General features: G+C 44.7%; 1 protein-coding gene across 1 annotated transcript; it reads right to left on the reverse strand.

Moving 5' to 3' along the window:
• Window positions 1–1,905: 1,905 nt before the first annotated feature.
• LOC118839341 (tissue alpha-L-fucosidase-like) lies at window positions 1,906–22,264 on the reverse strand. Its single transcript, XM_036746801.1, has 8 exons — window positions 21,276–22,264; window positions 13,772–13,906; window positions 10,639–10,776; window positions 9,727–9,832; window positions 8,261–8,461; window positions 6,389–6,579; window positions 4,530–4,629; window positions 1,906–3,168 (listed from the first exon to the last, which is right to left on the reverse strand). Exons 1-8 carry the CDS (start codon window positions 21,644–21,646, stop codon window positions 3,028–3,030), a joined length of 1,383 nt encoding a protein of 460 aa, XP_036602696.1. The 5' UTR covers window positions 21,647–22,264; the 3' UTR covers window positions 1,906–3,027.
• Window positions 22,265–23,054: the final 790 nt, after the last annotated feature.

The following is a 23,054-nucleotide window of genomic DNA, read 5'->3' on the forward strand; positions in this document are numbered from 1 at the left end:
AGAAATAGAAAAAATCCATCGAATACCACTTAAAAGAGATCCTATGAGGAAAACTCATAGGAATATCATAGTCAAATTCCAAAACCCCCAGCTCAAGGATAAAATATTAAAAGCATCAAGATTAAAACAATTTAAATACGAGGGCACCACAATCAGAATTACACAAGACCTAGCAGCAGAGACATTAAAGGACCGCAGGTCTTGGAACACAATATACCCATGAGCGAAAGACCTGGGGCTTTGTCTGACAATATCATACCCTTCAAATTTAAGTATTATCTTGAATGAAAAAGAAATGGACATTTGACAAACCCTCAGACTTTCAAGACTTTGTTAAAAAAAATCCTCAACTTAATAGAAGATTCTACATACAAGAACCAAGAGAAACATAAGGCATGTATCAAAAGACTGACTATGAGGGATTCATAATGACAGACTGTTTACCTTTTATATAATATAAAATATGAAATGTATATCTAAGATTCTTAATTCTTATTGAGCTCCTAAGAAAGAGGGGGATAAACCTGAGTATGATATGAATTTAAAAAGTAAAACCATTTAGGAATAACTAAAAAGAGTAATTATTTTATACAAAAGAGGTGCAAGAGGAAGAAAGGATACAGAGGATTTTAGATGGGAGAGGAGGGCTGGTAGTTCTGGTAACCTACTTTCATTGGGAATGGGTTTAAGAGGGGACAATACATATATATTTAGAAGAGTATAAAAATCTTCTAAATTTAGAAGAAATAAAATGGTAGGGGTATAGTGAGAGGGGAGAGGACAAGGGAGGGATTAGGACAAGGGAGGGATTTTTAGAGGGGAGAATGAGGGAATAGGTAAAGGGTCTTTAGATTAATGGGAATGGGAGGAGAGGGAGAGGGGGAAGGCAAGCAATAGGAGGGCGACGTAGTGGGTAGAAGTAAAGTAGGGGAGGCAGGAGGGATAGGAAACAAGAGATATGTACAAACATAAAAACAAAGATCAGGAGTAGAGTATGTTTGGGAAAGTATATGTTTATATACACATGTACATATGTATATATCTGTATGCATACGTATATATTGAGAAACATATCTAGACTGCATTGTAGACTTCCGAGGGGTTGGGGGAGGGGGAAAAAGAACAAAGTTAAAAAGTGCACAGCAGAGAACAAAAGAAAACACAAGGAAGCAAAGGAAAGGTGGACAATTCTCAATACAAGGTGGATTATTTATCATACAGGCTTTCTTGAAATGAAAATTTTTTGTTACATATTTTGAATCCTCTTATATTCTGCTATGAATGTGACATGTTTCTCTTTTCTTTCTTACTTCGTATTTAAGTTTTAATATTTAAGCTTATGATATGTTTTTGTTTCTTTTCTCTATTCTGTATTTGTGTTCTGGTAAAATAAAAAAAATTAAAAAAATAAAATGGGGACATTAATACTTGCACTCGTTTCTTCAGTGCTGTTGGGGGGGATTGTTTTGCACACTCCAAAGTACTAGAGGAAAGTAAATAATCACCACCACTGTTTTATATAGACCAGGACCTGAGAGGCTCACGGGCCTTGTGTGATGCCATGGAGCAGCATCAGAGGCAGATCTGGTGCCCTTTTTGTCTGGGACTCTTTCTACTACATGATCACTTAGGAGTTTCCATCATTAAAAAAACAACTGATAGAAGCATTTCAACCATCATTCCCACTTTATGGAGGTGGAAAGTGAGGCTGAGAGCAGTAAGCTGACTTGCCCAAGGTTCCCACATGAGTTGGTGGCAGAGGTGCACTAGGACCCCAGCACTTCTGCCTCCCAATGGGTCTCTTCACTGTTCAACATCAGGATTCTGACTTTACTATTCATCTGGGGAAGATCTCTTGCACCAAGTGATTTCTGAAAAGGCTCTGGCAGAATGAACAGCAAAACATCTTTTTCAAGTAGATGTTTATTTTTTTACAGGTGTCAAAACATTTACATATAAAGAGGCACAGGACAGACACATGAAATTGGATCATCAAAATCATCATTTATCACTTAATTGTTCATTTTGAAAGGGAATTTAACAGCAAAGGACAGAGCTCCATTCATGGCTTTTCAGATTAGAATGCAAATAAAAAAGCAAATCCTCCACCATATGTATGTCACCAAGCCTCCTTTCCCGTTCTCCTCCCCACCCCAAGGCAGCAGGAATTACTCTAGGTTTCTTCCATGGGGAACTGTCAGGACCATGAAGCAGGAACAGCCTGCTTTAGTCCTCTGCATGAACAGACTGGGCTTTTAACAGGGTTAGGACTGGCTCTACAGAAAGGGACTGTCCCTGGCACCCACAGTCCCACCCTCCTGGACAAAATTGCATACCTCCAAGAGGGAGCTGCCAACCAACTCCATTCCTAACCATCTCTTAGAATTACACTTGGGGCTCTCTAATGCAGCCGGGGTGGTGGTTGGTGTAAGTCTAAGAAGTGGAAAGCAGGGAATAGCCAGAGATGCCACTCTCCTCGTGTCCCCCTGGAGAGGTGCTGCTGAATTCACAAACATCGCCTCTAGCTGGATCCCAGCCCCCAGCTCATTCAGTGTTACATTGTACTGGGATCCCCACTTCTTCAGGCTCCTACTCCCCCTTGAGGAAGTTTCTTCAACCAGCAGCTGATGCCAAACCAACAAACTTGGCCAACCTATTCTACTTCCTTCTGTATTCTAGTGCCTGATCCTTACTTACAGGATTGAGATACCTGACACAGAGGTGGGAGAGGAAAGAGGAGGAGACATCCATCCTAAATAATTTCTGAGGTTAACTACATGCATAAGGATAGGGATACACTGAGATCCCCTTCCTGAAAAGCCTCTTTCATGTAGGGAGGTATGGGCTTATAAACCAGAGGTACCTGTTGAGCTCAAACAGGGTACATTGTCCTTTGACTAAGATGGGTCATAAAATGCTACCTTGTTTAAGTAAGAGTGGTACCAATTTATTGCAATGCTCCTACCTTAGAAGCAAAAATCAAAAGAGCTGAGTCATAGACCTAGGTGGGGTGTGGGGCATGATGCCTCATTTGACTTCCTCTAGTTTGAGGGTCCAAACTTCCATCTTTACAATAGCTGGAGATAGCTGGGGCAGGTAAACAAGGAGGCCTTGATCCACTGAGCCTTGTGACCACTTCAGAAACCCTGGGACTCCCAACATGCTCACCTAGAAAGAAAGACGGAAGGAAAGAAAGAAAGAAAGGAAAAGACAAGAAGTGACCTTTACATGTAATCAGTTGTAAGGCTCCAAAACAGCAGAGAAGGATGTTAGATATGATCAGGTCCATTCTCCATGAGGAGATCTGAGCCTCAGAGAGGGGCTCATCTGCCCAAGGGTGCACAGTAAGTTCATGGCTGATCTAAGAATTAAAACCATCTGCACATAAGACTGTGCTACCTAAAGAGATAATAACTAGAACAGATGTAGTGCTTTCCATGTTATCTCATGTGATCCTCAGAACTCTCTTAGAGTAAGTACTATATTATCCCATTTTACAGATGAGGAAACTGAGGCTGAAAGAGGTTGAGTGACTTGCCCAGTGTCACAAAGTCGTGAAGTATCCAAAGCAGGAGTCAAACCCAGGTCTTTCTCACTGACTCTCCATCTCTTACACCACCTAGGGGCCCCTGCAGTGACATACTAAAAAGGACAACAGGCTTATAACCCAAGGACTTGGTTTGCTCCAATACTTTCTAGCGAGGTGACCTCAGCCAGGCGAAGGAGGACTCCTCTCAACCTATAAGATGGGGGTAATAGTGACTTCATGGTTCACACTGCCGCGCCCTCGCTGGACGGGCAGAAACAGTTCTTTTACTAGGTCAGCGCTGATTCCATATATGTGGGTTGTACAGATGATGCCTCTCTCTACAGAATGGAAGGTTCTTGGGGTGGGAAATCTTTCATTTTTTTTTAAGTAAACTTTTATATTCTGTTTTTATACTGACCATATTTCCCACCTCTACTCCTTTACTTCCCAGAGAGATATCTCTTATAACGTATATATATGTATATATGTATGTGTATATATACACACACACATGGTTATATACACACATATATGTATAATTTTTTTAAGAAGAAAAAAATTGGCAAAACGAATCAATCAATACAGCCCAAACCCCCCTAGCTTCTGCAAAGGAACAGGGTGAGGTGTTTTCTCATATTTATGGAGAGCAAAATTATGAACCATGCTGACAGCTTGAGAACAGACTAAATGACTCCTGGGAGGTGCTGAGTGTTTACCTGGTGGGAAAGGGCTGCCATCCCAGGGAATTAAGAATCATAATGGGAAAATAAGACAAAAACCCAGGGAAGGGGCTCCAGAGCACTGGTGTCAGACTCAAACTGATTCCTGGAGGCTGTATAATGACTTAGAAAACCACAAATGAACATTATCTTTGCTGCACTGTATTTTTACTAACAGCAGGCAGGCCCCTGAATTTGACAGCTTTGCTCCAGAGGATTTTCTGACTTTGCTAATGGTTGCAAGGCTAGAGGGCTCTTTTCAGAACACTGGTAAGACTTACCTTTGTCATATTTGTCGGGATAGGGGAGGTCAGATGGAGTACCCCATCCTGTGGCCAATCATTGTAGAAGACATAGACAGCAGCATCCCTTGTGGTGTACCTGTGGAAGACAACCACCACAGACTTATCCAAATAGAATGAAATATCCATGAAGCATTTATCCCATTAGAGTCCATTCCCATGGATGAGTCCATTATTTGAACTCAGTTCCTTTCATGCACCTAGAACCTGGGAAGTCCCTTTGAATTTAGAAGCTTGTAACATTCTCCTGTTTTCCTTTCTAAACAAGGCCCTTCCTTCTCAATCAATTTACCTGATACTTCATCAGGAGAATATAACTTAGACACTCAGCAAGTATTTCCTGTCACTTAATGGACAGAACATCTTAGGATTCTAGAGAGAGAGAGCTGGAAAGGGACCTCAGAGGCATTTTACAGATGAGAAAAGGGGGGCCTGGGGAGTTGAGATCTGCCCAAGGTCACCTGGGTCCTTAGTTTCAGGTGGGTTCTCAACCCGGGGGTGTTCTGACTCCAGAGCCAGTGCTCTGTCCTCTGTTCCACAGCAATGAAGAAGGGTACTATTTCATCCAATAGTCCAATCATTTGAGGGGAAAAAAGCATTTGTAGACTGAGAACAATTAATAGGTGGAAGATGGAAAGGAGGAAAAAGACTTGGAGTCAGAGTGTAGGCTCAAGCCCCAGATCTGCCACTCCTGGATGACCTTTACTCCTCTGAGCCTCAGTTTCTTCGTTTGAAAATGGGGATGATTCTGTTTTTTATTACCCATCATGCAGAAGGACAGGGTATCTAAAGCACGGTGTAAATGTCAAAGATCACTGTCATCTTTCCAACTCTACTCCCACCTCATCCTCCATGGCCTCTGACTTGAAGACTCATCTAATCGTGGGAAAGGAGCAGCTGAAAGCAGAGTCCTGGACCAAGGGCAGAAAGCTAGGGCAACTTATCTAGTCTAGTGGCCTCAGATCTTTTATAAAGAAGGACCTCTCTTCCTGAGGTCCCACGGCAATTTACAGAGAGGGCTGAGAATAGCTCTGGGTTCACAATTTCCCTCTTAGTCAAAGACCTGATGATGCGCTCCAAAGACCTAATGTGACTGGAAGCTATGAACATCATGGGACTTTTAGACTGGGCACCCTGGAGATTGTTTAATCCAGCCCTTCTTCTTCTTTTTAAAAATAGAGTATTTATAGAGTCAGTGGCCAAGCTGAGCCTCAAAAACCCAGATCTCTTGGCTTCCAGGCTGGTGCACTCTCCCCATATCATCCTGCCTTTGAGCCATTCCCCACTCCTACCCCGCTATCTCTAAGACTAGAGCCCCTAGTTAGGGCTGTCACACACTAAGAACAAATTCTATCAAGGTTTGCATTAGAGCAGGGGCTCTGAACCTGAGGTTCATGTACCCCCACAGATTGACTGCAAGATGTGTATGAACTTAGATAGGAAAAAAATGCATGCTTATTACAATATACTGTATGTATTATAATTTCCTGTGTAATCTTTGAGATTTCATTTTATGCATTTAAGACCATTAGTCTTAGAAGGGGTCACTTAGAAGGCCTTCACCAGATGGCCAAAGGAGTCTGTGGCACAAAAAAAATTTTAAGACCTGAGTCAGACCAAGATGCCAGGATTTGCTGAATTCTTTATGAGTCTACGAACAGAAGAGTTCAACCTGAGGGAAATCAGAAAGCTTCTGAAGATTGCTGGGCTCAGCACGGAGGGAAACTCAGGGAGGCTCTGCTGAACATGGGGTATATAGTAAGCCACATTTAGATGCGAGAGATGCTCACCTGGGATGGGACAGTAGTGACCCCCAAATGCAGAGGGAGGCAACTTACCTTATGGTGGTGGTATTGTCCTCCATTTGTACCCTCCATGGCTTAGAAGCATAGATTCCCTCCCCATTGATTTTCAGCCAGCTGCCCACAGAACGGAGCCTTTCTTCAAAGATGGGGGCAATGATCCCATCTTTGGTTGGCCCAACGTTGAGCAGATAGTTGCCACCAAAGCTCACGACAAAAACTAGTTCCTGGAAAGAAGGAAGAAACAATGAAGTGCCCTCACCTATTAATATTGGTACTGGATACACTGCTCAGAAATTCATAAACTCAACAACCTGGGGTACATTCTCTGTTTCTTAAGCCCTTTAGAGATCATGGGGGTCAGAAGCATATAGGCAAAGAGGGCTGTTTAGAATCCAGCATCTCAGATCTTAGAACACAAAGTTCAAGTTGGGAGGGACCTCAAGCAACCAATTAAGTATTTTTTTTTTAAACTTCTATAAGTTGCATGGTAAGTGTGATAGGCACTAGTAATACAAGTTACGTAAAGAACGACGTAAGGGCAGCTAGATGGTGTATTGGTAATTAAGGTGGGACTTTTTTTTTTTTTTTTTACTGTTTTCTCTTTTAGAATGCTAAAGTAATCAAGTGCCTTTGATTAAGTCTCACTAGGTGCTAAGCTCCAGGCCCACACCCTTTTGCTGATTAGGAATGAGGCCTTCAGGCCCTAAGAATATACTCGGAGGTTAGCATTTTGTTTTGGGGCTCTCAGTCACTGGAAGAGGGTCCTGTGATTTGACCAGATGAAACTCTGGGTAGCCACTGGAGTCTGCCCACTGCCCCCCACCTCCCCCTTTGAAAACCCAGATGTTAGTGCCTCTCTCTAGTAATGATGTAATTCTTTGGTCAGACATCGAGAGGCCTGTCTGTTGATAACTGTGTGGGTTTGCTCTGTTTATACTGTCTCTGTTTGTAATTTCTGTTTGTATTTGCTCTGAAGTTCAGGGTGCTGGCTTTTTCCCCTGAATGATATATGTACGTTTAATTAAAGTGAGATTGTAAACCCCTTAAAGTTGCTTTCCTTAGAAAAGCAGATCAAAGAACCTGTGCTAGCAGCCTTCCAGTGTGCTGGTGTTGTTGATCTTACACAGCCACAGTAGTGGCAAGCAGCATTGTTGTTACAGATGGTGCAGTGAATAGAGTGCTCAGCCTGGACTCAGGAAGACCTGAGTTCAAATCTGGCCTCAGTCACTTACTGGATGGATGACCCTGGGCAAGTCACTTAACCTTGTTTGCCTCAGTTTCCTCATCTGTCAAATGAGCTGGAGAAGGAAATGACAAACCAAGAAAACCCCAAGTGGGGTCATGAAGAGATGGATATGACTGAAAATTACTGAACAAAAGAATGACACAAAATCCTTACTCTAGAGGAGTTTCCGTTAGAATGGGGAAGATATAAAGTACATACTATATTGATATATACATCACAAATCCAAAATGAATGAATATCAATATATGTAGAATAGTGTGGAAGGGAGGGCACAGAGATCAGGAAAGGCTCCATGGAGAAGATGGTGTCAGAGTTGGGAAGGAGACTCTTAGAAACCACAATGAGCAGGAACACAGAATTTCAGAGTTGGGAAATTTCTTGAAACAGAGAACTTCAGAGCAGGAAGAGTCTTTAGAACTCACAATTTCAGAGCTAGGTAGAAGCCTTTTTCAACACAGAATGTCAGATACCTGATATATACCAGATACCTCAGAGATGAGCTAGCCCAGTCTCCTAGTTGTACAGATGAGAAAGCATACATAAGGAAGAGAGCGTGTAGCTAAGACCCAAACCCTAGTCTCTCGACTCCCATTGTCTTTCCACTATATCCTCCCTCTCTCCACCCTGGTTCAGGAGACCTAAGCCCAAGCAGCTCTTACCAAAATGATTTCTGCATTAGTCATGACGTCGTTGCTGTTCATGTCTCGACGATACCCCCAGGATTCTCTATCGAGGGTGGTGCACATCTCCCACTTGCGTTTTGGGAGAGTCTTTGGCTTGTACTTGTCATGACAAGTGAGGTAGCCCCCATGCTTACAAAGATCACCTTGGCCCCATCGATCATTGACCACAATCTGATCCTAAATGATGAAGAACAGAAGAGCTGAGTCACCATGAATGGAGCCCCATGGATTCCTGTGGCTATAGAATCTAGCCGTCAAAGCAAATCTACTGGGTTTTCTTGGCTGATTTTGCAATCCAAGAATGTATGATGCTAAGTAAAGTTAAACAAGTCCTCTTCCTTCCCTGGTCCTCACGTGACAAGGATGCATGGCCCCTTACCACCCTAGCTATGTTCCTATTCCTACATCTTATCTTTGTTCTTCTTAAGCTGTGGTTCCCAGAACTGAACATGATCCTCCAGGTGAGGTCTGAAGAGGACCATGCAGCAGAACTATCACCTCCCTACTCCTGGAAGCTCAGGCCTTCTTAATGCAGCCCAAGAGTCCAGGGGCTTTTCTGTTTTGTTTTGTGCTCTCACATCACACTGCTCATTCTGTGAATCCTACAGTTCACTGAATGCCCCAGTCCTTTTTAGGACAATTGTTGTCTGTTCATCCCTCCTCCCTCCCACCCCCCATCTTACGCTGGTAAAGATGACATTTTGTACCCAAGTGAAGACTTGATATTCATCCCAATTTATTTCATTTCGTAAGATTCATCCCAGGGCTCTAGTCTTATCAAGATCCTTTTGGATCTCATTATCCAGTATTTAGCTGTCCTTCCTAGCTTTTTCCTAGAACTGCTGGGACCCATCCTATGCATGGATCATACATACTATCTTGTATTATGTCAGTACGCATGGGATTAATTTCCCTTACTAGACCACCTTATCCATACATTGTGCGCATAGGAGACACTGCATAAAACATCTCTGACTGAGATTAAATGAAATTTACATTATTAGGCCTTGGAACATTTAGTGATCTTGCCCTAGACCTAAAGGCTTGCTCTGGATGTCACCCAAGACTCCATGCTAGGGAATGATTATTCTTTTAAAAAATTAATTTTTAGTTTTCAACATTCACTTCCATAAGATCTCAGTTGTAAATTTCCCACCCCTCCCTCTCTTCCCCTCCCCCCTTCCCCAGCAATAATTCTTTTCAACATCTGCCAAGGACAATGTGAATGTACAGGACCTTGAATTTTTTACTCCTCCCCCAGTCCCACAAAATGTCCCCGCAGCAGCATGCTGCATCCTGCATTCTTGGAAAGCTTTCTTATTTCCCCTTCCAGAATTCTTTTTTCCTGACCAGTTATAGAGGGGAAGAGAGGATACATTGGTTCCAGGCCCTGGCTCACTCAACCTTCTACAGTCACAACTAGTCCTTCACCTGTCACCTACCTTTATAGGGCTGTCATTGTACAGCCAGGCAAGGAACTCGGTGGAATTCCAGTAAGTGTCAGGGGCTTCCCATTCTCCATCAGACCAGATCAGGTCAGGTTTGTACCTGAAAGACACATGGAAAGGTAACATGCTGGAGGAGACTTTACAATCTGGAGCATCAGTGGGGTTTAGGTGACCCAGCAGTGGACCAGCAGTCAAGAGACCCAGGGTCCAAGCCTGGCTAAAGCACTTATGAAGAACCATGCAACCTCAGGCAAGGAATTACACTGTTTGAGCCTTACTATCCCCATCTGTAACACTGGAACTAGACTAGTCTCCTTCCCTCACAGGCCTGAAAGTGTGGATGTTAGGTACTTTGTAGAGAGGCAGCATGGAGCAGTGGTCAGAGAGCTATCTTGGAGTCAGCAGGATTTGGGTTCAAATCCTGCCCCTGGACCATACTGCTATGTGGACCTGATAAGCTGCTTCATTTGAATGTCCTCAAACACTCTCAAAGAAGATGCTGTCTGCCTTGGAAAGTAAGCTCTTCAAGGGGAGATCCCTATACCAAGGGAGTGACATACTTGGCAAAAAAAAAAAAAGGCTTTGAAGCCACAGAATACTACTTTCTGAACCCATCCCCAGGGCAGTGTGAGCAGGCTTACCCTAGTCCTTCACTCCATAGAAATTATTGGTCCCCTGGAGTTACAGGAAGACCTTGATCTTACCCCTTGGTAAGGCTGCAGCCAGAGCTCAGTGGAATGACTTATCTCTTAAGAGGATATTTTACAAGGAACAAAAACAACTGTTTGCACCTCCCATTTCTCTAGCACTTTAGGTTTATAAAGCCCCATGAGATGGGAAGAGTAATAGAAATGCCCCAACCCAATTTTAGAGAGGATGAAAACTGAACAGCAGAGAGGTTCTTACTTGTTCACAAGATCAACCATTTCTGGCAGGACCTTGGCCTTCACAAAATTCTGGGTTGTAAAGTTGTTTTCCTTGTCAAGCAGATACAAGGGATGAAACCACTCCAGGAGTGAGTGGTACAATCCATAACGGATATCCCTAAAAAGATGAAAGGAAAATAAAGTTATCTCACATGGAGTTTTTTTAAACAGCTACTTTTAAAATAAAAATAGCAAGACCTAGTACTACATAGTGTAGAACTGACAGATGGGGGATTAGAATCTGAAACAAATTTCAATTTTTTTTCAGTGTCCAGATAGTTGCTGTAATGAGGATCACTGCAGAAATCCAATTCATTGGTAACAAATATTTATTATAGGATTTATTTCAAGGGTTTCCTTGAATTACAAAGAAGTAGTTTAAAGGACATCACCAAAGAAATAGAGGAGTTAAAATGCCATTAGAGAATACTGTTAACAGCAACATCTGCCTCCTGAGTATAAACGCCCTGTGCTTTGGAGTATATAGTAAATTTGGACAGCAAGTTTACCAAGTCACACATTTTTTCCAACCTGTAAAAACATTTACATTCCTAGTCTTTCTTGCCTTCTGAGCTAACTCCTCACTCTGGTGCTTTCTAGACTTTAAGAAAATGATTCTACCCTTTCATTTATAAATGACTTCCAGGAAGACAGTTAAGATGACACTTCCACTCTGGAGGTTCCAAGGTTGCTGGTCCTTGCTCTCCTGGAAGTTTAAATTTTGTTGTTGTTTGGTCGCCATCAAGACTGTCCACAGAGCTTTCTTGGCAAAGATACTGGAATGCTTTGCTATTTCCTTCTCCAGTGGATTAAGCGGAGGTTAAATGACTTGCCTAGGGCCACACAGCTAGTGTCTGAGGCCACTAGTGTCTGTGGTCTCCCTAACTAAAGCCCAGTGCTTTGTCCACTGAGCCACCTAGCTGCCTAAGTTTAAATAGCACAGGTGTTTAGATTTTCTCCCTGTTTCCACAATCTGGCTAGCAGCTTCTGTGGGGGTGCAAGATCCACCCAGAGCCAGCACCTGGAAAGCTGCCAACAGCACAGGTTCTTTTGATCTGCTTAACTAAGGAAAGCAAGGTTAAAGGGTTGGCAAGCTTACTTTAATTCAGCACACAAATATCATTCTTAGTTCAGGCGAAAAAGCCAGCACACTGAACTTCAGGGCAAAATACAAACAAATTACAAACATCAACAGACAGACCCAATAGAATTCATAGTTACCAACATCTAGGTTCAGCCCGGGAGCTCAGAACAAGGGCTGGCCCAGAGTCACGCGTGCCACCACTGCTGCGGCAAAGAGCTCCAAAGAAGAGACAGCCAACCCCTGGTTTTATATCTTTTTCAGGGTCAGGGGTGAGTCACACATGTGACTCACCCACATGACCTAGAATTGTCACAAAGAGGCGACTTAAACCCCCATGGTCTAAAAGCCTCTGCTGTCCCAGACATGTAAACTAGGCCCTCTCTGGAGTTAGCCCCACCTTGGGCCCCACCTTAGTTGCCGATCCACACCCACTAAGGTTTTACACCTAATAGGGGTTTGGGCCTGGGGTTTAGCACCTAGTAAGGCTCAATGAAATACACTAAATTACTCAAAGGGAACAAAAGCTAAACAATTCAAGGGCACTTGGTCGAACTAAGTGCTAAGGAGCCCATTTTGCTTACCAACACACTCCCCCTCACCTTTTTTGGGGGGGGGGGCACCCATGAGGTCAAAACTATTTCTACAATAACAGTAAGGTGTTTATATTTTTACTATAGTAACTATTGTTGGATAAATGAAACTCATAAATGAGATAAAATGAGCCAAATAAACAAAAACTCTTTCAGGGGGTATTCAATCATTTTTAAGAGTATAAAGGGATCCTGAAACCAAAAAGTTTGAGAACCACTGATGTATTAGACCCAGATCTAGGTTGGGAGTTGCTACTGCTATTGGGAGCAGTTACTCCAGCTCAGAAGGAAGCCCTAGTGTTCCTCGCTGTACCACCAACTCAAATTCGAATCTTCCTTTAGCTCAGGAGAAAGGGAAGGATGAGAGGTGGAAAGAGTGGGGTGGGTATATTTTGGCAAAACCTAGGGAGGAATATATGAATGGAGGGGCAGGAGCTGGGAGATGGCCCAATCAGAATCACAGAAACGAATACTCAAAAGCAACTTTTTAGTACCATTAGTCTAAGCCAGGGGTGGGGAACCTGGACTGAATCCAAACTTCACTGAACAAACCCCTTTAACAAAAGGGTCTGTTCTGTAAACTTGGACTCAGTCAAAAGGCGGCACCTGAGGACCTAGAAGGCTACATGTGGCCTTGAGGCTGCAGGTTCCCCACCCCTGGCCAAACCATTCAGGGCAAAAAACCCCACTACTACATAGCTAACAAGTGGCCATCTAGCTTCTGTTGGAAGACCTCTGAAGGGGAGGGGGTCACCCACCCTGTGGAAAGCAGCTCACTCTACCCAAGATTGCATTAACTGTCTTGACTGCCAATTCACACTTCCAATGCTTTGTAGTTGTTTGGTTATTTCAGAAATGTCAATTCATTTGGGGTTTTCTTGGCAAAGACACTGGAGTGGTTTGCCATTTCCTTCTCCAGCTCATTCTACAGATGAGGAAACTGAGGTAAACAGGGTTAAGCTGACTATCCCAAGGTCATACAGCTAAGAAGTATCTCAGTCTGGACTGAAACTCAGGAACATAGGTCTTCCTGACTTCAGGCCTGGCACTCTATCCACTGAGCCACCTAGCTGCCCAGTCCACTAAACCCCCAAATCTTTTTCAGAACTATTGTCTAGCCGTGCCTCAGAATACTTCCTGAAAAGTAGGACTAGAGAAAGCCTCAGATCAACAGATTCTTTCCTAGGCTGATACAGACACTGTGGCCTACTCTGGGAAGTTTCTATTCACCAGTCAAATGCCACTTGTAGCCTGGTCATCTTTGGCTTAAACCTCAAACAAGCAGGGCTTAGACATAATAGTGCTCAGTGACAAGGAGACCATTCTGCAGATTATTCTTAGTTATTTGGGAAAGCCAAGGGGACAAGCTGAAGAAATTTGCAAGTGATTGAATGTCAGCAAAGGGGAGTCCGGGGCTAATAAACTACAAACACACTTACCTCTTTCGGAGGAAATGTCCCAATTCACCCACCAGATCTCGGTGGGGCCCTACATCCATAGAATTCCAGTTCCAAGATGTAGCACTAGGCCAGAGTGTATAGCCTTCATGATGCTTGCTGGTCAGAACCACATACCTGTTGAAATCAAAGCCATGTTGTCAATGTTTTCTTCCTGCTCAAATTCTCATATATTTACCCATCTGTGTACATATGGCCTTAGTGAAACGTAAATGTTTGAAGGCTGAGAGCTGTTTTTGCCTGTATATCTCCAAGGCCTGGCACATAGAAAGTATTTAATAAATGCTTAGTAAGTAAAATGTGAATAAAAGAAGAGGCCACCAACAATTTGTGGACTCTTCTCTGGCCTTCATGTTGTAGAAGTTTGTTCAATACACTGTCTGGGTTTCTGTAGAAATACAGAATTTCAGAAATGGAGGGTACCTCCTAGGGAGATCTAGCTTGACTATGGTATACCTGACAAGCAGTTCCTCACTCTTTGAAGTCCTCCAGGGAAGGAGAAGTAGCCCCTCCTGAGGCAGACAGCCCAGGACACTTTTGGATGGCTCTTAGGGTTGGGAAGTTTTTCCTTTTATCAAGCCCAAATCTGTCTGTCAACAATTCCTGCCTTACATGTAATTGGGGAAAAAAATAAAACATTATATATTAGAAGTAAAAAAAATCCTGCTTTGCAAAATATCTGCCTCTATTTCTACTTTATTGAGGGTGGAAGGGGACTAGTAGCATCCTTAAAGATTCCCAACAAATAAATAGTGGCTTTAAAAGGAGCTGCTGATGTTTGCTTATGGGAGAGACAATGGATAAAGGGAGGTTCTGGGGTTCTTCACATAGAGACCTTCCCTTCCTTTCACATTTCAGCTTCTTTCTCTTCTCATGCCTCACTGTGCTTTGAACATGAGCCTGTGTTCTTAAAGGCAGAGTCAGTAGACTCCAAGATATGGCTGGTCCTTCAAAGCTATCTAGCCTTCAAATAGATCACAATGACAAGTCTTTGATCTCCTCAAAGGGTCAGCCAGCTGGGAGTATTGATCTCCTAACCAAGATTACAAGAGGCAGATGGATCCCATAAAACAATGAACATTTCTTAATTGTCGGGGGTGGGGGGTGGGGCAGATTAGCCTCGGCTGAATACCAACCCACTCTTCTTAGTGTAGCCAACTGTAATGTTCCTAGGCCACCTTCTTTCCTCTGTGTCAATAAAGAGGGTCTCTCCTCTACTCACTGAGGTAGTGGGCCTTCCTGAGGTGGCCAGTCTGATACACTTTGTTAACAATTATTTGTGTGTGTCACTGTTGATAAACTGATTTGTTCAGAGTATGTACCTCAGTTTACTTTTATTGAATTTACTAGTGATGGGATAGAACTGAGCGTTCACCAGTTTTTCATTTCCTCTCACAGTAGCCATGGGCTCCTTTTAACAGTTTCTCTACCCTTGAAAAGCCAGAGAAGTCTAGAGCTGGCAGTTAGTTTTTCTCAGTAGAAATGAGGATGTGGGAAGGCAACATGGTAAGCTGGGAAGGACCCTGGACGTCAGGAGTATAAAGTTGTTCATCCTGGGCTTGGGCACCTTTAACTCTGTCTGACTTCGTACAAGTTCCTTAACCTTACTGGGCCCTAATTTCTCCTGGTTCTGCTCCTCTCGCTCAGCATCACATCATGTAGGTCTTTCCAGGTTATTATGAAGTCTGTATCTTCCTCATTTCTTATAGCGCAACAGTATTCCATTACATTCATATACTACAACTTGTTCACCCATTCCCCAGTTGATGGGCATCCCCTTGATTTCCAATTCTTGGCTACCACAAAAAGAGTTGCTATATTTTCGTACATACAGGTCCCTTTCCCGCTGGTGTGATCTCTTTGGGATATGGCCCTACCTCCTGCCTTTTCAATATTCATAATTTCTGTTATGTAATTGCATCTTTACTTTATAAAAATCCATCTTGCTTTCTCTGAAGTTGCTGGTTCCTCTTGGAACTTGGCCCACTTTATGAGAGGCGTCAATCTCAATAAATGCCTATACTTGGATTAGAGGTGGTCTGACTCTGCATTCTTTGAGATGGTTCCACCACAACACATCACGAAACCCCAATAGTTTTTGGCGTCCCTGGGTAGGCAGAGGCTAAACTGCAACAATATTGTCTCTCAGGAGGAAAAGAGATAAAACGACTAAAAAGATGCCCGGAGTCCTGGGTGCAAAGACTGGACTTGGAACTTTGAGAAAGTCTCTTCACCGCTATAGGCCTCAGTGTTTTCATTTGTAACTGACAAGGCTGGGATGGATGAGCCCCGAGGTTGCTTCCTTCATTTCTAATCAGGAGATTGGATAAAGGACCAAAAGAAATGAAGACACATCCCCTCCAAAACGTTAAAAATTCCATTGAGCTAAGCTTCCAGGTCACAAATACAGTCAGTTTTCCTGTGTGGTCACCAAAATCCTTTTAAGTGGTCTGAGAAAAGCTAGAGCTTAGAGAAGTTCTACCATGATGAGAACATGTGATTGAGGCTGTCACTCTGAGAAATACCTAGATGGGTAAGTTTCCATCTTTGAAAGATCAGGAGTTTTTTTTCGTGTTTTGGAGGCAGGGATAGAATTCTTTCAAAGAAGCACAGAAGAGTTCAGAGAAGCACTTAATGGGAAATGAGGAGAAATGGTTTCTGGAACAGCAGCAAGAGAAGGGAGAGAGGTACAGTAGAAAACCAAGGGCCAGCCAGAGTATCGTGGGTTCAAGGCCAGCCTTCCACACTTATGGATCTCTGCTGCCTGGCTTCTACAGGAAGCTTTTTCAGATATACTTTAATTCTAGTACCTTCCATCTATTGATTATTTTCCTATTTATCCTGTATATAGCTTAGCTGTACATAGTTGTTTGCATACTGTCTTCCTCATTATATTGTACGCACAGTGCCTGACATACAGTAGGTGTTTAATACGTGTTTATTGACTGACAACCTTGTAAGTACCCACAGGCAAAACTCTTAATAGGTACTTGCCAGTTGGAAGGGACATGAGGGGCCACCTAGTCCCATCAGCATAGAAGGGGTTCTTAATCTGAGATCCCTGGATTTTAAAAAATGGTAACTTCATCCTAATATAGTTTCCTTCATAACCGTCAGGACTTTAAAGTCTGCATTTAATTACATTCTGAGAAGGGATCTACGTATGGGCTTTACCAGATTGCCAAAAGGGTCCATGACATAAAAAAGGTTAAGAAGCCTGCTAAGTCATTTCTTTTGTATCCCTACTATAACTAGCTTCAGCTTAAACGTTTCCAAGAACCGGGAACCTACCACCCCTTGTCTGAACAGCTTATGAACCAACAGGAAGTTATTTTCCTGTTAATCCAACAGGAAGTTATTTTCCTGTTAATCATGTTAAGCATGAATGGGCTTCTTTGCAACTTCTACTATTCTACCTTCGGCTATCGGGCCAAACCAAAGAAGTCTGATCCACAACCTGCTCCATCTCATATTTGAACAGAGCCATAAAATTATCAGTCTGCCCCAATGTCCTCCTCCTTCTATTCTTCAGGCTAAACATACCCAATTCAGTTCTTTCAACTGATCCACATATGGCATGGGCTCACTGTCCTGGTGGCCCTCCTGGACACTTTCTAGCTTCTCCATGTCCAATGGGAGCTTCACAACAACCTTGAGGTACATTCTACTATTATCCACATTTTACAGCGTAGGGAACCAGAGTTCAGACATCCAGGAACTTGCTGACTTTGTGATAAGTCACTTTTGCTCTGACAGCCAATAATTATTTATTAAGCACCTACTGTGTATCAGGCACTGTGCTAAGATACAAAAAGGGCAAAAGACAGTCCCTGCCATTTAGGAGCTTACAGTCTTATGGGGGAGACCACATGGAAATCACTATGTACAACCCTAGACAGGATGAGTTGGGGATAATTACAGCAGAAAGATGCTGTCATATCATTAAAGGGGAATCAGGAAAGGCTACTCGTTGGATCACATTGATGAGGGCCCAGTCTCTAGGAACCCCCTTGAATCTGGAATGCAGTCTCTGGGAGCCCCCTTGAACTGTCCTTGAATCTTCCCACTTGATCTAGCCTTGGCCTGAGGCTATAACCATTAAGCCCAAATGCCTACCTTGCCCAGTCCTCTATTGTCCAGCTGTTTCCCACCCTTAATCCTGTTTCCCATCCTTAATCCTGATCAAAATATCTATACCCTAGCTCTGTTACCCTAGCCCTTTATGGTCTGTCATTTCCATATAGCCTTCAGCTATTTCCCCCACCCTGGAGTCTGACTTCATCCTTAAGTCCCTCCTAGACCCCTCTTCTGGTCACCCAGACCACCCCTCAATCCCTCCCACAACCTTTGTGTATATAATCTCCATCTTGCCTCCATGAAGGTGGTCAGATCCAATCTAGCTTGGATTGATCTGGCCTGCTTTCCTTACAGGCGTCGCAAGGGGTGGGATGTCTTGGGGGCAGGCCTATGTGGCTAACTCTTAATAAACTTTATCTTTTCCCTTGGCTGAGAAGGCTTGAGTCAAATTCTTTCGGCAGGACCCGGTGTGTCGGTACTTTGGGGTGTCGAGCACCTCTCACCCCAAACCCTCATCAACATGATGGCCTTGGACTAGATAAGCCCCCAATGGCTCTCCCTTATGGCTCTCCTGATTCTATAACTCCTCCTACTAGAAGTTATTTGCCTTTAAAAAAAAAGAAAGCCCAGTTTTCTTTGGCTTCTCTTTCTTGTGCTGAAGCCAAGCCCTAATCCTTCTTTGATAAAGGAACTAGAAGGGAAAGCAGAGCAGAGTTGAGAAGGGGAGGTGTCCTGAGTGGCTAAGAGACAGAACTTGGGTGGGGGTAGGGGAGGGAAGAGAATCAAGTAGAGAAGAAGCAAGAATTTAGTGAGGCCAGGGTACAAAACCCATTAGGTTCATTACCTAACTTGATCCTTAAAGTGACCCTATGGATTGATATGTACTTGAGGTGTCACTTCAGGAGTGTGGGAGATGCTGTATTTTTGCTTCCTCATTGCTCATTATTTTATAAGGGGGTGGACCTGGGTAATCTCTAAGATTACCCAGGAATTGATTCCTTCCAGCTCTAGGTCTATGAAGGGAAATTTGAGGCAAAGAGGTGGACTGCTCATACGGGGAGTCAGGAGCCGAGCTCCTCCAGCCCTCCTAATTTTGAGTAAAGTGCCTTTTCATAATTTTTAAGTGACCCCAGGCTATCTCCTAACTAGATCTTGGGTGAATAACCAGAAGAAGCCAAGGGTAGAGAAAGGAGCACCAAAGAACACTGAGGACCTGCTTTGGAGTCTCAGCTGTTTCCTGCTGCTTGAAGGGCCTGTGGCTACTTTCCCTTCTCTTAGCTTCAGCTGCCTCATTTGTCAAAGGGGGACAATGATACTTCTCTACTAGCACCCAGGGGTGCTGTGGGGGAAACTCCACCTTATAAATGTGAGCTCTTCTTTTTAATGCCTCATCTTGAGGGAGAGTTAGACTGCTGTTCAGTTGTTCTCAGTCAAGTTCAATTCTTTGTGACCCCATTTGAGGTTTTCTTGGCAAAACTACTGGAATGTTTTGCCATTTCCTTCTCCAGCTCATTTGACAGATGAGGAAACTGAGGCAAACAGGATGAAGTGACTTGCCCAGGGTCACACAGTTAAGTGTTTGAGGTCAAATTTGAACTCACATCTTACTGACTCAGGCAGGTACTCTATTGCCCAAACGTGTGGGGAGCCAGCTATATCCTGTTTAGGCCTCTTAGACCTCTGCAAGGCAGGGTCAATTGAAAATGGGTCTATGCACAGTAAGTCCAGTTTTAGGATAAGAAGACTTGGCAAAGAAAACCTGCCTTTGTGGCTGATTACCCACATGGGTGATGACAGAAATGTTTCAGTCTGGTTATCTATATGCGAGAGAACATAAATGTTTCAATTTGGTTAGCCTTGAGGAAAAATAGTGTCTCACTCCTAGGAACAAGGAGATAAAAAACTTAAGCAATGCTTTATTGTACTCTTCTTTGAAATCTGGATGACTCAGCAATTAACCTGTATAAAATACCGTCAGTAATTCCAGTAACTAAAATCAGTCTATGGCTTGACTATATGATTCTCCTAGCCCCACGTCTTTGTCTTTTTGTGTCAATTACTTCATCATATATTCATGCCACTGCTGGCACAAACACGATTGTAGGATGAGCCAATTTTCACCTCTGCCCCTAATTATCCAGCCAGTCTCGACATCCTGTCATCTGCCCTGCCGCTCGCTGCCCTGCCTGTACTCCCTCACCAGGACTAGCCTGCCTCAAACCAGGAGCACCAGTGATCCTACCCCATCTACACTGTTTCAGGATTCTCAAAATGAATTTACTCAGTTTTAGTAGGAGGTGTCTGAATTACACATGAGCTCCTCTATATCTGTATCCCCAGGGTACAGCCCAGAGCCCAGCAGCACCTAAGAGGAGCCAAATAAATGCTTGCTGATTCAAGGCAGTAAAGCATTTATTTATATACAAAAAAGAACTTTAAGGGGCCTCAGAGGCCATTTAATCCAACCTCCTCCTTTTTTTAGGTGGGGAAAGTAAATCCCAGAAGGGAAGTTAAGCGCCTTGCCTAATGTGACACAGGTAAACCCAACCCACTTACAGAAAGAAAAGTGGGTGTCAGCGAGGTTATGGTTCCAACCATCAACAGGCACTTGGCTACCACTCCTCAAACACAATCGATGAAACAATTCCTACTCCCAAAGAATTTTCATTTTAACTCATTTGCTGTTCATTATGTCCGACTCCTCGTCACCCCATTTGGGGTTTTCTTGGTAGAGATACTGGAGTGGTTTGCAGTTTCCTTCTCTAGCTCATTTGACAGATGAGGAAACTGAGGCAGAGTGAAGTGACTCGCCCAGGGTCACACTGCTAGTAAGTGTCTGCGGCTGGATTTGAACTTAGGAACGGGAGTCTTATTGACTTCTGGCCTGGAGCTCTATCCACCGGGCCACCAAGCTGCCCCTTCTAACTCACAGTAAGACATGAATGGATGCTGGTTGTTACCAGGGCAACGGAGCTTGTTGCTACCAAGGCAACAAAGCAGTGAGAGTCCTAGACTTGGGAGTTAGAAAGACCTAAGTTCAAATCTAGTTAGTTATTAGCCCTCTGTGTCTGGGACAATCCATCAATAAACATTTACTAAGAATCTCAGACGATGTGTCAGTTGCTGGGGATGCCAAAAAACCCCAAAGCAAAACAAAAAACCCCAAAACCCCAAATGGGGAAGTTTCTTATGTTTCCTCAGCCTCCGTATCCGCATCGGATAACAGGGATGGATAACATACTGGGCTATTCGTAGAGCGATACAGAGCAGAGGCGTAAGCCTGGTCAGAGCACACCCTGACCACGGAGCCGCGCCCCGGGGTGGAATACGACATCTCCGGGTTTCGATTCCTTCTTCGCAAATCGGGGCCACCTCAGGCGCTCCCCGGCCGGCCCCCGCCCGCTCTCACCTGGCCCCGGACGCCTCGAACAGGTCGGCCCACTGCTCGGGGTCGTAGAAGCTGGCCCCGAACTGGGGGCCGAAGTCGGCGTAGGAGAAGCCCGGGGGGTAGTTCTGGAGCATGAACACTTCGTACTTCGCGTCGTGCCTGCCCTGCCAGTTCCACCAGAACCACTCGCTGCCCCAAGCTGGCACCGAGTACACGCCCCAGTGCACGAACACGCCGAACTTGGCCTCGTCGAACCAGGCGGGCAGCGGTCGCGCGTCCAGGCTCTCCCAGTCCGGCGTATAGGGAGGCGAGGCCGAGGCCGCCAGCAGGAGCAGGGGCAGCTGCAGCCAGCTGCGACCCGGCTGGGCCGCCCAGGCCACCGTAGCCCCCATCCCGGAGATCACGGTCCGGAGTGTTACTGCTTAGCCTCTGCTCCGCCCGCTAGGCCCATCCTGGCAGGCTCCTCCTCTCTGCAGCGCTGATTGGCCGTCGAGAAAGAAGGGGGCGGAGCCTATCCTCCTCCAGAACGACGCCCGGGGCCTTCCAGGACCAGCACGCACTCACGCCCTCTAGCGTCTCAGGAGGGGAACCCTCAGTGCATAAGGCTGATAGCGAGGCTGTGGGATTTAGTAAAGCTGTGGAATTAAGAGGGAGGCCTGGGCTCGAATTTCAGAGACCCTGGACCAAGTCCCTTCACCTCATATGTAAACTGGAGGCTGGCCGCTCCCTTTCCCTGGTGTGCGCCCTGGTATGGTCCCACCTGGCCCCCGACGCCTCCAGGTTTGCCCACTGCTTGGGCCTGGCTGGGTCGCGTCGTACCACGGCCGTGCGTCCAGGCTCTCCCAGGCCGGGGTGTAGAGCGTCGAGGCCGACGATGCGGGCAAGAGCAGAGGCAGCCGCAGCTGCCAGAGCTCGGTCACGGAGGTTACCATGATTGCCGTCGCGGTGGTAGCAACCCAGCGACTAAGAACCGTGGTCCCAGACAGCCTCTAATGCGCACGGGCAGTCCTAAGCCAGCTCGTGGGCTCCGCCCCTCCTGCCCACTGATTGGCCAACGAATTGCGGTCTCTTAATCGACTCCACTCTTCATTCACAAGAGCAGCCCTAAACCGACTGGGGGTGGGGTCTCTCCGTATTATTTCACCACTGATTGGCCAGAGAGAAGAAAGGGGGTGGGACTGATCCCTGTCTCCTAGGTTACTTAGAACCAGCCTGGGCTGGGAGACTGGAGCAAGCCCCTGGGGATAAGAAAGAAGAGTACAATTTAATACTATTGAAAATGGATTTTTAAGAATCAAGAGTAAAGAGTGGACTGTCAGGGGTAGACGTAACGAATTCCACTTGGTGCTAATTCAACATTTGTTATGTATGTATGGTCTCAGCAAGGACTGCACGATTAGCTTACACCCCAATGTCTTCTTTCCTCTCCTAAATGCTACAAAGAGACTTAATTATTGCAAAGGACTTTAAGGGCCCTAGGACTCCCACTCCTCTTTAGCTTGTCTTTAACTGATTTATGGTCCCCTTTAATCTAGTGCCAACATTCGCTAACAAGGACGCATTCCTTCTATATCTTCTGTAACTAGAGATGTATGACCCTCTTTAACAAGTCTCTCTCCCTCCCCTCTCCCTCTCTGTGTTTCTGTCTATCTCTGTCTCGGTCTGTCTCTCCTCTCCCCCCCCCCCCCCCCCCCCGTGTCTCTATGTCTCTCCTCTCTGTATGTCTCTCTCCTCTCTCTTTCTCTGTCTCTCTCCTCTCTGTCTCTTCTCTCTGTATGTCTCTCTCCTCTCTCTTTCTCT

The sequence above is a fragment of the Trichosurus vulpecula genome, chromosome 2 (assembly GCF_011100635.1).
Source record: "Trichosurus vulpecula isolate mTriVul1 chromosome 2, mTriVul1.pri, whole genome shotgun sequence".
Lineage (NCBI taxonomy): Eukaryota > Metazoa > Chordata > Mammalia > Diprotodontia > Phalangeridae > Trichosurus > Trichosurus vulpecula.

Coding starts and splice junctions, on each gene's coding strand:
- LOC118839341 (XM_036746801.1), bottom strand. CDS start 21,646: ATGGGGGCTACGGTGGCCTGGGCGGCCCAGCCGGGTCGCAGCTGGCTG. Junction 9,833..10,638: donor ATGGTTGATCTTGTGAACAA/GTAAGAACCTCT, acceptor TGTGTCTTTCAG/GTACAAACCTGACCTGATCT. Junction 8,462..9,726: donor ACAATGACAGCCCTATAAAG/GTAGGTGACAGG, acceptor TTCATCATTTAG/GATCAGATTGTGGTCAATGA.